Raw genomic sequence first — 17,596 nt, forward strand, 5'->3', positions numbered from 1 at the left:
GCCAGTCAAGGAGGCTGCAGGACATGGGGCATTGGGTTGCCAGCTGGAATTGGCTGAGGTCAGCTGGAGGCAGAAGGGAGTCTCTGACCTCATCTGGCTGATATGACAGCAATGCATAGGTGGCCTCATCGAGTTCCCAGGACCTGGCAGTGTTAGGTGCCATCTTCTACCAATAGCTCAGTTTCCATTCAGGCCTTTGCAAATCTGTTCCTGTCCAGGAGTTCTTTCCAGACTAATATGCAGCGGTACAAAAATACAGTATCTGCATTTTTATCTTATCTATAGAGATTCAAATCCCATTTGTTTCAGTCTGGCTCCATTCGTGTGCACTAAGCACTTGCGTAAAAATATTTATCTGTTTATCCCTCCTGGTATTTCTGCTATGATTGTTAAAATTCAGAAACCTTAATTGCAGATGCACATACTTATGGAGGGCTTGGATAACGGAATGGAGTCTCCAAGTTTGACAGGATTCTTTTTCAAAATACACTGCTTTTCAACTATTAATTTACCTACTTTTTGTTCAGTAGAATTAATTACTGAGATAATGTTATTGGAAAAATACCTGCATAAGTTTTTTTTTTAAATATAAACTTCTTTCTAAAGGCAGTATAGAGATGTGGCAAGTCCTGTGTGCAGCTGTTGGGCTTTTTCTGGTGACAAAAGGGATGAGTACATGCCTGAATCAAATGAGTTTGCATCTCTTGATTATTCAGATCAAAATGGGCAATGATATCTTTACCAACAACTGTATTTCATAATCCTTTGTAATGGGGCATTAACATTCACCTGTGATGTTGTGCAACAACAGTATTGTCCAAATGCTTCACAAAAACAGAGTGAGAATTGAAACTGATTCTGCCTGCTGTTGAAATGAATGGCAAAAAAATATCTGGAAAAAGCCTTTGAATTTAAAAGCACTGGAAAATATTATCAGTTTCTTTATTATTTTAAAGCAAGATTCATGTTGGCAGTGCTGCTTTTGTGTGTTTTGGATTTGCTCCTGGAAGCAAACAAGCATTCATGAGTGGACATAGTGCTAAATACTTCCTCAGCCTCCTTCCCCTTATCTGGCTGCTGTTGGTGGTGGCTGCCAGGCCCACTGCAGCAGGACACCTTGAAGAGGAGGCTCAGGGAGGACATTATTTCTTTCCAAAATTACCTGAAAGGATGTTGTAGACTCTTCCCCCAGGCAACCAGCAGCAGGCCAAGGGGACGTGGCTTTGAACAGTTCAGGGAGGTTTAGGCTGGACATTAGGAGGAATTTTTTCACAGAAGGGGTGATTAGACATTGGAAGGGGCTGCCCAGGGAGGTGGTGGAGCCACCATTGCTGGAGATGTTTAAGGGAAGATTGAATGTGGCACTCGGTGCCATGGTCTGGTTGACAAGGTGGTGTGGGGCTATAGGTTGGACTCGATAAGCTCAAACCTTCCAGGCCAATTGATTCTGTGATCCCTCCATTCAGGTAATATATATATATTTTTATTTTTTTCCCCTTTATCTGAGTGGTAGGCAATATTACAGGGTTTATATATTTTCAATTTTGCCACAATTAATTTGTTGCCATCCTGCCGTGACCCAAGTACACTGAGGTGCTCTGCCAGTGTGTGATGCCCAGATGCAGGCACTGCCTGTGGGAGATGCTTGTTACCTGACCTGGGAAAGGATCGCCCGTGGGGGGCTGGGGATTTAGTGCTGAAGGGAAACCTCTGGAGACCAGGAACGGGGGCGATTATATCACCGGGTGAGCAGCTGAGAGGCTTCGCTAGGCTCCCCGGGAAGAGCACACAGCTCCTGCACGTTCCCCTCAGCGCCGCGGGGCTCCGCAGCCATGGAGGGCTGTGCGAGGCGGCGGAGCGGTGACTCAGCTGCGGCTACCGGGAGCCACCGGGGGCACACGGGGAACCGGGACCGGCCCGTGAGGGGCCGGGCGGGGCGGCCCCTGGAGCGCGGGGCGGGGGACCCCGCAGAGGGGCGGGGCGAGCGCTGTGTGTGTGTGTGACAGGTGCGGCGCGCGCGCACCCGCCGTCACCCCCCTCCCCCCCGCCCCGCGCGCGCCGCCATGAATATGCAAATGTCGGTATAATTGCCAGCCAATGGCGTGCGCGCTGGTCACATGGTGCTGGTGGAGGCTCAGGGAAGAGAAGTTGAGTCCGGGCGAGCTCGGGCAGCGCCGCCAGAGCCGAGCGAGCCGCGGGCAGCGCCGCGCCTCCTCCGCAGGGAGCCCGCCGGCCGGGGCTCTGCCTGGACCATGCCGATCCTCCTCTTCCTCATAGACACGTCCGCCTCCATGAACCAGCGGGCGTACCTGGGCACCAGCTACCTGGACATCGCCAAGGGCGCCGTGGAGATCTTCATGAAGGTGAGTGCGCGGCGCCGGGGGAGCCGCCGCCCCCCACCCCCCCTCGCCCCCTTCGCCCCGCTCACGCCGCTTCTCTCCGCTCTCTCCGCAGCTGCGGGCCCGGGACCCGGCCAGCCGCGGCGACAGGTACATGCTGGTTACGTTCGACGAGCCGCCCTACTGCATCAAGGTAATGACCCCCCCCGGCCGCCTCGGCCCCGCGGCGGGGCCGCCCTTGGCGCGGCGCGGCCCCGTCCGGCCCGGCGGCGGCAGCAGCAGCTTGTGAAGATGGCGGACATTTTGCTTTTGTATGGAGGAGAGAGGCTGAGGGCGCTGCTGAGATGGAGGAGGGGGGGGGAGGAGACGGGCGGGCCGTGATTCACCGCCCCGGCGCAACGAGGGGCGGCCGCGCTCCGCCCCCCGCGGGGCGGCGGCTCCGGCGGGGCCATCGCCGCGCTCGGGCCCGAGACCCCCGGGACACGCGGCGGGGCGGGCGGGGCGGGGCAGGGCGAGTTACCCCGCACGGCCGCGGGGCCCCGGCGCGGCTGTGGGTGTGGGACAGCACCCGCGGCTCTTTCCGCCGCTGCCATTCAAGAAGCCACAGCGCTGGGGTTGTGTGTCCCCCTGTCCCCCTCCCCCGCCCCGCTCATCTTGCAGCAGTTCTGTGGAAGGTGCTCGCAGCCGCCACTCCGTGCAGGGTTGTGGTGTGCTGGATGTGGAGCCACCGAATCATCGAGGTTGGAAGACACCTTTAAGATCACCAGCCGTCAACCCAGTACTGCTACTGTAATTCCTAAACCACTAAACCACATCATCCAGTGCCAGCCTCTTAAACACCTCCAGGGACAGTGACTCTGTCACTTCCCTAAACGGCCTAACCTCCTGAATCATGAACATTTTCTTCCCAATATCGAATCTGAATTTCCTCTGTCCCAGTTTAAGCCATTTTCTCTGGTCCTCACTGCAGGCACAGCCGAAGAGACTGGCCCCTATCTCACTAGAGCCTCCTGTAAAGGAGTTGTAGAGAATGATGAGGTTTGCCCTGAGCCTCCTTGAAAGTAAACAAGTCTGCCTGGCTGGCTCCCCTTGTCCCTGTTTTCTCATTCCTCGAGTTTGAGGCAAGTACAGCCATGCTGTTCACATCACATCGTCTGCACCACGAGGTTTAGGCAAAAAAAAAAAAAAAAAAAAACCGCGATGCTGCATCCCTTATCCTGTAGGCTGCAGCTTGCTGATAGAAACGTCCTAACTTAAAATACTTAGGTAAAGTGTGTCACAGAAAGCATTGCTGTGGGAGTTCTGGAATCCTCCTGGATTGGGACTATATTTGCTCAGAGAAATACACTGCTTATCATAACTGTTGGGCTGTAGACACAGGCTATGAAGGCCAAAGAAGTTAAAATACATTGTTGGTCATCCTAGACAGCAAAATATTCTAGATCTCCCAGCTAGGACTTCTTGAGACATTTTAAAAGTAAGTGGGCTCACTGGTGCTGTGAGCTTATTCTCTTACTCACATATTAGATAGTGAGGAAATGTACTTACGAGCTATGAATCTTGGCTCCTTTCATCAGTAATAAATTTACACAGCTTTCTGAAGTGGCAAGTCATAGAGTAAGTATTTATTATTTGGTATTGCACCTTTCATTTCCCCAGAAGAAGGTGTAGAAGTCATTTCTGTGAGTTGAAACCATCCTTAACTTACAGAAACTTATGTCAAAAATCCTACATCTGCCTAGGAGAAGTATTTTTTAGACATTATGTACACACTGTTTGTCCCATCCATGTTTGTGCTGGAGAACCTAAATTTATGCAAACCTCAAATCTTTGTTAAGCCAGTGTTAACTGGTTTTCTTGTGTCCTAGATTTCTTCTAGTTTTGTGTCAAATATTTTACAAGTGTATCTTATGTTTGAGAAATGAGCTTGCTCCCTGCAATGACAGCAAGCATACTGGTGATTTAATAAAAAAATGACTTTGCTGCTGGAGGTCTGTGTGGTAATGCTACAGGTTATTGCCACATCTATACTCAGATTTGCTGAGAAAGATCCTTGTGTTTAATGAACATCTGTGTACATTCTGATGAGCTAATGAGCATCTGACTGTTCACAGTTTTAGTAAATAGTAATTGAAATAAATGGGACTGTGATACCCATCATAGCATTCAATCATATTTAGTACACGTTGAATAGCCAAGGAAAAGTATTGTAACTTACTAATAATCTCTTAGAAATTTATATTTCTGCCTTTAGCATGGTGGTTCTTAAATTGGACCTTAAACAATCTTAAAATATTTTTTCAAAAATTAGTAACTTTCCTAGGAACAGGCTGCAGATTCAGTAAATATCTGATTATAGTAATTATGATCACAAGTGCAGCTCAACTATTGCATAAAGACTTCATGGCATAAATGAGTGTTCCTGGGCTGTCATGGTGTCTGCTCCTTGAGCAGAGAAAGCCTCACAGCAGTGATGACTCCTTGTTTGAAGACTTGTTCTCAAGACTGCACTGGTATTTATGATGCTCCCTCTGTTGAATTTTCTAACAACCACAGTTGTGCCAGGAAAACTTCCTGGTCTAGGCCAGATTCTCTCTGTCTTTCAGAACATGCTTGTAAAAGATATAAAACCTGGTTTCTTTGCTCATGCAACTGCAGTTAAATACTTTATTTCTCTTGATTTAGAGAAGATGAAAATAAACTTGGGAAGTGAATGTATTTTGCAGGCTTGCTTTCCAAGTATGTGCAGCAGTGGCTGCTTTATCCTCTTGTTTTCTTTATGATTTATACTAATTAAATTACATAGCCTCTCATATGGTTTACCAGCGAAGCACTTGAGGGAAATAATCTGGTAATGGAGTTGAGACCACCTAGGGAGGCAGAGGAATTACAGGAACCTGAGCTTTGGAGCAGGAGTAGCTGAGATACATGCTTTGGTTTGGTTTGTTTCAAAATTTGTTTGCCTGTGGCATTAAAGTATTTCAAGCCAACAGCGCTGCTTCACTTTTGATAGATAAAAATATATCAAGAAAGTATTATGCATATTGTGCTAAGTGGAAGGATCATGCTATTGCACAAATGATTTGCCAGAATCTGAAAGTAATGTGATATTTTTGAAACTGTCTTTAGTATAGATGGTTTGAAGTTATTTACAGGACCTGTTGCTTCTGTTTGACTGCTTTTAGCTGTTTCATTTTTAAAAACGGAATTATTTAGTCTCTCAGTTTGCAGTGGGGCTCTGCAAAAAGCTGTGATGACAAGTGTCTAAAGAGGAGTCAGGGTGCTGTCCTGGGAAGATGGGGATGGCAGAAATCTCAGCCCCACTCTGGCAGCAGATGCCTCTTGGAACCTTGTCAGCTGTTTGGCTTCTATTTGTTATATAACGTATAGGTGGTGATTTGTGACAGCAATTATGGTGCAACCATTTGTAACTCTTACTTTGTTTCCAAAGTACTCTACAATAAGAGACAAATATTTAATATTTTAAAAGCATGTTATGAAATGTATTAACCTTGTAATTGTTGAGTGATGTGATCCTGTATAGGTCAGTGGAAAAATACCTGTACATTTCATTGGATGTTTGGGCAAACTCTCAATTTATGAACTAGGAGGGAAAATGTTATTTAATGAAGTAAGAATGTTCAGCCTAATGTTTTTAGGTATATTTTTTAGATTAAAATTGTGATAGGGTGCTATCAAGTGAGTCTTGGTTAGTGGTATGTTAACATGGTAGTAAACCAGTCTGTTCTGGTATTAGGGTACCTGATTTTGGGTATTTGGCATGCGTGGGAAGGTAAAAATATGTATAGTAAAGCACTTTTGTAAAAGGTGTCTATTACTATTAAAACACCAGTGCTTTAATTTAGATATGGAAGGAGTTCATTTCCAGTTGGGCAAGAAAAATGGGTTCAAGAGCAGCCTTGCTGCCTGGCAGGGTATTTGACATTCACGGCCTTCTGGCTAAGAGAAGTGCATTGTCCTATTCAGGGAATAGAGTTCTGATGTGTCCTTGTTTTGAGGACTTTGTGTCCATGGATGGCTGGAACCCGGATCTTGCTCCATCACAGCCGTGTTGTGCCCTGGTGCTGCAGCACCTCCAAGCCTTGAGTGCCAGCCAGCCCCACCCTTCTCATCCCTTCCTGCACAGCGTGGCTGATCCGGAATGCCTGGGCAGGGGGGTGGTTACAGGCCAGGCGTGGTACTGACAGCTCTGCATGGTTTGTGGCTCAGGGGCCTGTGGTGAGCTCTTGGTATGGCCCTCGTGGTCTTCTGTGGCTTTTTTAGTATATTTACCCAACTGATTTTTTTTTTTTTTTTTTTTTTTAAATCACATAAATTTTGGCACTCTTTGTCAAATATAGATGTTTCTCTGTATGTATGCTGTGGTGTAAGTGGCCAGAATCTTAACCAATTTTGCTGTTTGTCTTTTTTTTTGTGTGTGTTTTTTTTTTTTTTTTTTTTTTTTTTTTTTTTTTTTTTTTTGGTTGTTGTTGTTGTTGTTTTTTTTTGGTTTTTTTTGTGAATTAATGGTGCTAGAGTAAAAGTACAAGGATGAGAGAACAGTCTTCTCACCTGCCCTTTTCCCCCAAGCTTTTCCTATTTTCCAGTGATGATGTTTCATCAAGATCTATCTAGATGTGTCTAAAAATGGAGCTCATACCAAAATCTTAACCTAAGAAGTTTTTTAAAAGGAAAGCAAGGCTTAATTCTTCATTTATTTTTTTTTTCCATTCTCAATTTTTGTGAAACCTCACATCCTGCAGTTTGTGGTTTGCTTGTGGACTTGGGCTGCAAATGGCGAGTTCAGGCCCAGACCAAAAACACAATGGTGGCCTTATGTGAAGTTATTGATTAACTGGACTGCCCTGTTCCCTTGTGACTGGTATCTGGCTGCTGGCAGTGATATGGTCTTTCCTCAGGGCTCAAGGAATATTATTTATGATATGGTCACAGAAATATGACTTCTGTTTTATGTTCTTGTGAGACTCTATCGTCTGACCTTCATAAATGATCTGGTCACAAGTCAGAGGACTGAGAGAACATAAGTTATATTCTGAAATACATATTTTCCTCCTTCTGTTGTGTTATACCGAATTCAAGAGTCAGCTGTGACTGCACTGCAGAAATAGGCTCCATGAATTTGAGTGCAGAAATACGTATGTAGCTGTCTAAGAAGTAGCTCAAATTACTTTATACAATGTGTGTGAAACACTGCACTGTTTGAGATGTGCAAACTGGGACTGATGGATAGGATGCCTTCCAGTTCTACTGCTGTTCCCTGCTAGCCTGAACATATGTTTCAGTGCTAAGGAGCTCCCTTGTGGGAGCAGCTCTTCGAAATGGACTCTGAGCAACCTTTTCTTTTTTCCCCTGAAATTCTGGAGTCGAATTGGGATTTCTTAGAGGCTAGAGTAGGAATCTGTGTAAGGCTTCTTTAAACATCAGTCACAGAATACTTATTGTATGTAAATAACCTGTTTATTTATGATATTGAAATAGCTTCAAAACTGGGAGTTCATAAGGTCACACTCGAGGAGACTAACTTTGCTGTCTTAATTCAGTGACACAGAAACTTCTGCCAGCATTTTTAAATTTTGCTTTCATGGAGAACCTATGCAGAATAGAACTGATTACCACTCATTCTGCACAGGGCAGAGGCAGATGAATAGGTTGTGCTACAGAAAGAGAGATGTGAGATCTGTTTGTCTGTTTCTGGAAGAAATTAGATCAGAGCTCCTGACCCTGAGCTGCAGGGAGAAAGAGAAACCCAGCCGTGAGACCTGTTGGGTTTGAGGCAGAGATCTGCAGGAATGCTGCCTGAGGTGGTAGGAAATGCATTAGTGTGTTTTATCACCTTTGTGAAGGAAGAAAACCAGAGGAATACCTAATAAGCTTAACTGTAACAGATCCACAGAATAAGCCTAAGTTGATTAAGTTTTTACAGGAATCTTGAGAGAGTGAAAATCATTGGGTTTTTTATGCAAAAGGTCTGACTTTTGGCAAGCACAAGTACTTGTGCCTGTCCTGTGGAAGGAGTGGTGTGGACAGCTGGGAATACACTTGGAGCTTTGCAAGCTGGCAGTAGGGTGTGCAGGCAGAATTTTTGGTGCAAGGCAGATAGCAGCTGCAGGGGCAAGAGGGAAGCTGCTATCCAAGGGGTGCAAAAGGGAAAGCAAGCCGAGGTCAGTGGGAGAGGCCTATCTTGCTCTCCAGATATGATGTACACGTTTAGTGAACACGCTAGCCAGGCATTGGAAAGGGGGGAAAAAAGGTGCTGAATGTAGTACTGAGGGGCTGGATGAAATATAAGCAGCACACACAGTGTCTGTTCTTGATAACTGATTCAGGAGACTGTATTCTGTACTTGAGTAGTGGAGAGAGATAACCATTCCTGTTCTTCCACTATGCACTATGCACTATACACTATACACTATACACTATGCACTATGCACTATGCACTATACACTTTTTTATTTCTGAGCACCAACATCTTCCATTACCTGGGAAGTACTACACACACCTCTCCTCCACATCTTTTACTGTGCTTGTTTGAGACTTTGTTGTGAAATTTGTGTGTTTTCACAAGACTGTCTTTGAGGAGAAATGACTGGCAGGTTAAAGCCAACAGTTGCTTTTCCTCTATTAAATGCAGTGACTTAAGGAAGAGAAACAGAAATCAACTGATTTAACTGACTTAACTGACAACTGTTTAAGGAACACTCATGCAAATCAGATAGTCTAGTTTTTTTTTGAGGGCAAAACAAAATCAACTTAATACTGTTTGGGAATAACCATCAAACAGTTTTTACATGCTCCTTTTGATTTTACTGCTTTATCACTTAAATCTGATGGAAGAATGTGTACAAAAAGTTCCTTTTTTAAAATTAGGCATCCATTTTGAAATTGGTTAAATACAGCCATAGGCAGAAGGTTCTTGTTGGTGCAAGTGGTAGGTTTATATTTTACACACTGCAGTGTATGTGTCTCAGAATCTGAAAACACCTAAAAATCTACTTTTCTAAAATCTTAGGAATTATCAGTTGGTATCCCTGCAGCAGGCAAGGAAGTATTGTAGCCCCTTTGAGCTTATAAAGGTACTAAATTGATTCCTGTAAGAGAGTATCCTTTAAAAAGCACATTCCCATTCCTGAGAAACATCATATTGGGTAGAGTAAAACATGTTAAAATGCTTTTAAACATGCATAAGCATGCTGTCTTACTTCTTTGTGTCCTGATTGTGAGTTGTAGTAAGCAACCTTTTCCAGGAACTGGTGTAATGAGGACAGAACATTATAATGAGGAATTCTGTGAAAAGTAGTGTACCTTTTGCTTTTAAAAAAAACAAAGCAGTAGTAATCAGGGTGATTCATTCTTCTAAAAGGTAGTTTTGTGCCTTCTGAAATGGAGGTATTTTGTAAAAAATCAAATTCATGCAAGAACTTAAAAGTGGTAGTTAAATTTTTGAAAGGAATCGATTTGAATGGAAGGACAGTTCAGAAATTAACATAGATAGAAACTAACTTGATCGATATGAGGGACTGAACTCTGCTTATCTGTCCTTTTTATTATTATAATTTTGAGGTAGTTAAATACTTGAACTTGTGCTTTCAGCTGCTGCTTGTCTTCATGGAAGGGCAAGGGTGTGTAGCTGGGTTAATTCTTAATGAAAATATTTTAACTGGTTCTGCTCCTACAGGAATCTGCAAAGCAAAAGCTTGCTTTTTCATGTGAGCTGGGTTTCTGCTTTATACTGTGCAGTAGATGAGATGCCAGAGACCTTCAGTGGAAACCATAATTGTTGTTTACAGCCACTGTAGTAATTTATATTTTCATATTTTTATTTGGTTCTTTATTTGGGCTTGGGCACATTCAAAGATGTAAGCCCTTAAGACTACAGGATAAACTAGGCAAAAGTAGATATGTTTGCATTAAGAGGCTTTACTCATCCTCAGTGCAAAGGTCACTTTTATTTTAAAAATAGAAACTTAAAATGTGGAATCAAACAGTTGAGTTTACTCCTGAGTTGGGTTTTTATAGAGGGGATGTTCTGTAAGGAGTAAGGTGCTTTGTGAAGTTAGTGGTTCCTGGCACATGGAATCTTTGTGGTCTGCCTCTTCCCCTTTTGTGCTGTTACTATTTCAGTTTCACTTAGGAGCTTTTTTGAATGATGTCTTTTTTGTTGGTATATATGTGTAAAAAGGCCTGGGCCTTGCACCCTGGCTATGTGGTGTGGCTAAAAATATGCACAAGGTACATCAGTGGTACCATGAGAATGGGCATTCATCCTTTTTTAACTTGATGAGAGCTAATGTACTATTGAGTGCTGATTGCCTCACATTTTAACAGTGGAAAAGGTAATTAAGATTGCAGACACTTCTACCTTGTTCACCCTTGTGTATTTTGTAACAGCTTGCCAGGAGGAACTATGATTTGCAGTGCTGGTGCAACAATGATGTTTTGAGCTTGCTGTGATCTAGAAAAGATGTAACTTGGTGCTGTCTCCTGCAGTGTTCCAGCTGGGATCCAGTGGGAAAAAGCAGGTTCTGCGCCGTGTGGTCTGTTGTGGGGGAGAGCAGTGCAGCTCCAAGGTTCCAGATGGCTTCAGCCTTAGTGATTCTCTTCACTGTCTGTACTTTGAATGTCTATATCCTTGATTTTATTTAATTTAACATAGGCTACAAAAATACCCCAACAACAACAAAAAAACCAAACCCACAAAAAAAAAAAAAAAAAAAAAAAAAAGAGAAAGAAAAATCAAAACAACAAAACATGCCCCCAAAAGCCAACCAACCAACCAAAAAATCCCTATGGAAAGAGTAGCTGGTGCTGTTCTGAATTTTAAATGAAGATTATTGCTTAAGTAATGCACTCTTGTAGATTGAGTCATGGAATTTTTTCTTCTTTCTTAAACTTTATTCTTACAGAGCACCTCTTAATAACGTAACTCTTGTGCTTTTACACCCCCCAAAAATATAGCAGGCAATAATTGCAAGGAATTTTTTTGCTTTGTGTTTTTTTTTCTGGCTAATTTTAGAATACTTAGAATACATGTAGCAATCAATTTCAGCTGTAAGCAGCATGTTCTAGGATCAAGGTTTTAGGAATGTGCCAAGAAAAAAAAGTACATTCTTGTAAAGAGACTGTTATTGTGCAGAATCTGTAGTTGCCCATAGACTTGTATTGATCTGTATATTCACTCTGCAGAGTATTGAAAAACAAAATTTCTTTTGGTGTAAGAACTGAGATTGACAAGGATCCCCGAAACTTATTGTCAGATAAGTAAAGTCTTGTTTTATTTTTAAATAGCTATTACTGTTACTTTTGTTGTTACAGTTTTCTGTCTCACAGTTTACCCAGTTATGATAATTTCCTTAAGTATTTATGCAAATTTCAGGATAAGTAGCATTAGATTTTTGAAATGTTATTCTAGACTAAAAAAAAATTTAACAGTTCAGAACTCCTTAATATTACTTTTTAAAGATAAGGCAATTGTTAATTTGTCTGTGTTCTCACAGATGACTTTAAGATCTTAAATGTGTGAAATGGTATTTAAAAAAGTAAGAATCTTGGTAAGATGGATGTTGTTGAGCAATTAATTGGACAGAAAACAAAGATCTACAGTGTGGTTAAGCTGGTGTTTTCATGCTCTGCTCCTGAGTGAATATAATGCATTAGCACTGGTCTTCATAGCTTGTTCATGGTTCAGCCAGTGAGTTTTGACAAAAAAAAAAAAAAAGTTAAGCTCTGCTTTGTGGGATAATGTGCATCTGTTGAGGCAGAGCACTTGGTGCCTGTAGCTGCTGCCAGGCCCCTGATGGTGCTCCCAGGCTGGGATGTGGTGGGACCAGAGCTGGCTAGTTGATATTTCAGTGAGTATATGAATTTAATGGTCATCTAAAGCATTTCATTTCCTCAGCAGTGCCTTGAACACTATTTTATAATTTAATTGAGGAAAGCTGGTGATTAGATGACTCCTTCTAGATTTACCTTCTTGAGTTTTGAAGTAAATTTGCAATACCTGTAGCACTTTGGTGTGCTGCTCTAGTTCTTTGATGTGCTTTTGGAAGGAAGAAGTAAGGAATGTGTCAGTTTGCAAAATTAACGTGAATCAGACTGTGTTGTTTCAGCTCTGGGGTGTAAAGCTGGAGTATCATCAGTAAGGCTTTCCCACTTGATTTCCAAAAATGTGCAGTGAAGAATCTCTTGTGTCAATTTACACCTGCTCTGTTACCTCTTAGCTATTGCCTTTATTCCTTGTGACTTCTCCAGTCATGCTGAGTGTAGGAAGGGACCAGGAGAAGGACAGAGCTGGGGCTGACTGGTATTGAAAGTGGATTTGATAGGCTGAAAGAGCAACAGGCTCTGGGAGTAGTTGAAAATCTTTGATTGAAACCTCTACATTTCAGCAGTTGCCCTCTCTACAGTGTTTGGATAAGATGCACCTATAATGGTATTTCTGAAATGACTGCTATGCTGCTGAACAGGAGCATGGAGCCTCTTGTTAAGCTTACTGTGCTAAGGCTGCAAACTGTGATTACTTCTGTGTTCCCTCTCCATTAAGCTGTTGTGTGAAATGTAGCTTGTTCTGGTTCAGCTGTGTACTGAAATATCCTGGCTTCTGGAGTGTTCCTCAGAAATAGGTGCTTTTTAACTGGATAGTGTTTTTAAATAAGAATGCTTTTTGGAACAGGGTGATACCATGATCTCTTTGGTATTTATACTTTCCTTTCTTCATGTGTTTCCTTTTATCCTTGTAAAGGAAAAAGTGCAGTGACAGTAACTGTCAAAATACATGAAATACTGTTGACCAAAAAGCTTAATCCAGAGATGGATTGAAGCAGGAGCAGCAGGTAATAAATAAAAAGGTAGTGTAGGCTTTTTCCTTTCTGCTTGTCATTGATTATTATCCCTTGGTTCCAAGCAGTTTCCAGCTTTGAGTTGTTCATACAGCATCTGCATTGGAATTCCTATAGGAGAAGGTGCTGCTTCTCTCTGAGTGCTGATATTAACAAAAGGCCCCAGAACTCGTTTTGTAACTGGAGCTTAGGAACCTCTCTGCTAGTGTTTTGCAGGGGTGCTGTGCTGAAAGATTATTTGATTTGCTCTTAACATAAACATCTTGAATTCTTCTTGAAGGAAAAGCATTTCTATGTCTTATTTAATAGTGAAGTTATCTTGAAAGGACAGTGAACCACATGGTGTAGTGGCTGAGCTTTCTTTGGATTTTCTTATATTAAGGTTTCATGGAGAAATACTTCTTTCTATACAAGAAGAAATGGTTTTCTGTGTAGCTGACTGCCTGTAATAAATACTGGCATATAATTTGCTAGAATGCAGTTCACATTTACTAATGTGCTTTAGAAAACCAACTGGTTGGATCTGTCTTTAGAAATTGCTTAGTCTGATGGGTGCAGGTACAGGAAAGTTGAGCTTAGAAATGTGCAATTGAAGGGGGTCTCCTGGGCATCTCAGTTCTCACTGCAGCCCTTCCTTGGAGTGCAAGGCCTGGTTGCTTTGGGGGGCAGTGAAGCTGGAGGATGCTCCCCAGGCACTGAGTGAAGAGTGTCCAGGAGGGGACATAGTGTGGCTGTTGTGTCCCAAGGGACAGCTGCCCTGTTTGTGTGCACTGCCCATGGGCCTGAAGGTGCATGACACCTTCCCTGCACTGTTTCCAGCTGTGTGGGGAAAATCAGTGTGGGTGAGGGGAGGAGAGATTCTGTGTTACCAAGGTACATAGTGTGTCCCAGAGAAAAAGGAAGAATTGTGGTGCCTGCAGATGGATGGACATAGAGGGGTGTGCAAAGTGACAGCTTCCTGCTAAAAATTTGCTGTCAGAGTGTATCAGCTGTTTGGGATCGAAGGAATCATCCATTCCAGTTTCTTCTTTTTTTAAGACTTTTTTTTTTTTTTTTTTTTTTTTTTTTTTGCTAAAGATGTTTTAAAGCAGTTTATGCTTATCTGGTCTCTTGGAGACATTTTATGTATATTAAGCTTTTGTGATATTTATTTGACTGGAATTTTAGTGCTTTTTAAAAAATGAAATTTTCATAAAATCCCCTCTGGATTTAAGGAAGCACTTTTGCTGGATAGTTTTCAGTTTGAGTGTCTTACAAAAGCAGCAGAAATAACTACAGGAAGAAACAATTAACTTGCTATTCGCAATACTTAGCCTTAGCACTCTGATCTGGTACTCACTAGCTCTGATGTAAGGGGGACCAAGTGATGCTTCTGTGGACTCTTCATTGTACTTGACTGCTCTGTGGGATTGTTGAGGGAGTAGTTTAAACCTGTGAATTGGTTACCTGCTAAAATGCTGCTCAGATGAGAACTGAGAAGGAGGGTTTGTTAGCCAGGTCTCACAGCAGACAGCAGTGTGCACCTGCTGGAGCAACCAGGGAGCCCTGGCTGCTCCCTGTGTTCAGCACCGCCCCAGTGCTGAGCTGGTTTCAGCCCTGTGTGCCAGGATCCTTGTGTGCTGGAGCTGTGCTGATCTCAGATACCAGAGGTGGGTGCTGTTCTGCTCCCCTGTGCCAAGAACAAAATAGAATTGATCTTGGGAGTTTCTTTGCTATGGGCTGTTTGATGCTGTGCAGTGACAGAACAGGTGTGTTGCATAGAACAAACAAGAAAGTATAAGTGCTGAAAGGAGAGAAGAGTTCTGCAGCCGAAGGTACAGAAATCCTGAGAGCTCTGTTGCCTCCAAAATGGCATTCATAAGTATTTGGAGGAGAGTCAATGTCTGTAAGAGTCTCTTAGAGCTGTTTTTCTGCTCTGTTTGCACAGACAATTGTGAGGATTAAATTAGTAGGTGATTAGTAGGTCATATGATTTGGAAATCATTTTAGGATGTGAAAAATGTTAAATAAAAATGTATTTGGTGTTCATAGTGTAGTCGTGCCTTCTCCTGTGTGCTATTTTTAGCTGGCAAATCTTTGAGCAACAAATCAAACACATGGGGGTAGCGTGGGCATTCCTGCTCTGAACTGAGAAGACTTACCCTGTCCTTTATGGGCAAGGGGACACATGGTGCCAGCACCTCTCCCTTTCCCTGTTTGCTGAGTTTTATTGTGGCAGAACTGGGGTGACCAAGAGAGTCTTGATTTGCTAAAACTCCTATCCCAAAGTTGCTGATGCTCAGGCAGGGAAGCTCAAGGCTGCAAATGAGGTTAGTCCCTGCTGCAGAACAAACTGCAGTGCTGGGGCTGGGTTCAGGGGAGTACAAAGAGGTTTCAGTTTTTGGGAAGCAGCCCCTTGCATTTTAGGGTGTCCAGAAGAATAATTCACTTCTGTGTAAAATAGATGCCTGCTTGATTTGGCTCAGACGTGAGCAGGTCTGAGTTGTGATCATGTGTACAGTCACCAGTGAACAGAAAGGTAATTTAAAAAGGAATCATTCTGGTGATTTGGGAGGCAGAATGCTCTGCTGGTTTCACTGTCTTCCTGTGGTACTGGGAAATTCCATAGCAGGATTGTTTTCAGATTTCAACAGCTGGTTTTTTTTCCTTACCTTAGTTTTTCCAAATGATTGCCACTGACAAGTCACAGGCATTTTGTCTTAGGGTCTGTTTTCCTAAAATGGGTGCATTTAATAATAGTTTGAATTATTGAGAAACTTAAATACTCAAACAAGTTGTAATATCTGAAATGTAGTAGTTCTTTCTAGGGAGACATTAGCAGAACTTTTAAAAATCTGTATGTTTGATGAAAAACTGAGTACTTATTGTAACACATGCTGTTGTGATTGGCATGCAGGATTGCAAATTGTCTTGGAAGATTATTTTTAGTAATATTGCAGTTTTTGAATTAGATCTGAAAGCAGTCCAGTGAACAATGAACTATGCAGCTCAGTGTTATGGCATTGCTCATTAGAAGCTCTAAAGATGAAGACTTGGAACCTCCAAAGCACCACGTCCCTGACATCCTGGAGCTGGTAAAACTGGGAACTGCTTTGGACCTGGAATTCTTGTGCTCTAATGCCCAGCCTTTGGCACTGCCCCTTTTTTTACCAACTGACCAAACTGTGCCAAAAAATAGTTGGAAAGAATAAAAGAAAAAAAGCACTGCACCAATCAAAGCCAGAACAAACCAATAAAAAAAAAAAACCTACTATAAGACCTTTTAACTTGACAGATAAGCCAGTGTAGCTGAGATTTCAAGATCTGTGTGTTACAGGTATTCAAAACTTGGTGATGTTTTACTTGTATGATATTGCCCCTTTTATGTGACAGAGGTGGGCTGGAGTGATTTGTTTTTGTTTTTTAACTCCCAATACAGCATTTTATAAGATTTTCTTTGTAGTGTCTTACAGCTAAAATCTTCTGTTTCTACTAAGTCCTGAAGGTCTTTTTAATCTACTGGCTATGACCAAGATTTTCTTTTGCTTCTCAGCTCTGCTCTTTTGATGTTCAGTTAGTCCTGATTCTTGTTGGCCTAAGTAAGGCCTCCTTTTCTTCACTGGATTTTTCACCTTGGTGATTGAATTCGTGTTAATCTCGGCCTTTCTCCTGCCGAAATGAGCTGGTTTGACCTTACCTGCTTCTTGAAGCAGCTGAAATACTTCCATAGCTGTGTGGTGAAATATAGAGCAGGCCAAGGATTTGTCTGAAAACCAAGTCACCAGAGGAAAATGTTACTTTTTAAGTATGTTATTTCTTGTCAGCATGATTTGCTCGCAAAGGCTGAAACAGGAGCTGGAAGGTGGTTGATGCTTCCAAATCTCTGGGTGGTTTGTAGGATGGTATCCAGAGCTTGCAGAAGGCCAAATGACACTGCATTTTTGCCTGTTGTTGGCATAAGCAAAGAGGATGAGATTTTTTGGTTTAGTACTTTTTTTTTTCTTAGCTGTCTTTGAAAGTCTTTTGGTATGTGTTTAGAGTCTGAAATTATTTGTTCATATAAATTATCAAAGGAAAGGCCAGTAACATACTGGCAAGGTAAAGGCTGCTCAGATTGCTATTAATAAATTCTGGGCATAAAAGTGACTAAGTTGGAATGTAATATTGAAGATTAGAAGAAACTACTCTCACTGTTCAAATTGGTTCATAAACAACTGAAATAACTAATACTCAGTTCTGACTTCCTAGTTACTGACCTGTAGAGGATACATAGTTTTGTGTAATATATTTGTGTTTGGTCCTTTAAGGTTGTGGGATTTTGGTTGGGTTTTTTTTGCTTGTTAGTGTTTCTCCTGGCAAATAGAGCCAGTGGTGGTTTTTTTTTTGTTTTGTTTTTTTTTTTTTTGTAAGCAGCTTTAGTGG

The 17,596-nt window shown here is 42.3% G+C and overlaps 1 protein-coding gene across 4 annotated transcripts in view; it reads left to right on the forward strand.

Annotated features, from left to right (window-relative positions):
• Positions 1-2,116: 2,116 nt before the first annotated feature.
• The window catches only part of LOC130253055 (integrator complex subunit 6-like), a 39,454-nt gene continuing 23,974 nt past the window's right edge, over positions 2,117-17,596 (forward strand). For 3 of the 4 annotated variants that reach the window (XR_008840503.1, XR_008840504.1, XM_056491309.1), the window contains exons 1-2: positions 2,117-2,363; positions 2,455-2,532. Coding sequence is in view for 2 of the 4 variants with exons in the window: in XM_056491309.1 (XP_056347284.1) it covers positions 2,118-2,363; positions 2,455-2,532 (324 nt within the window). In the remaining 2 variants the exon portion in view is untranslated. The remainder of the gene's footprint in view (positions 2,364-2,454; positions 2,533-17,596) is intronic. The other variant, XM_056491311.1, reaches the window with a different exon arrangement.

Source organism: Oenanthe melanoleuca, chromosome 4A (genome assembly GCF_029582105.1).
Source record: "Oenanthe melanoleuca isolate GR-GAL-2019-014 chromosome 4A, OMel1.0, whole genome shotgun sequence".
Lineage (NCBI taxonomy): Eukaryota > Metazoa > Chordata > Aves > Passeriformes > Muscicapidae > Oenanthe > Oenanthe melanoleuca.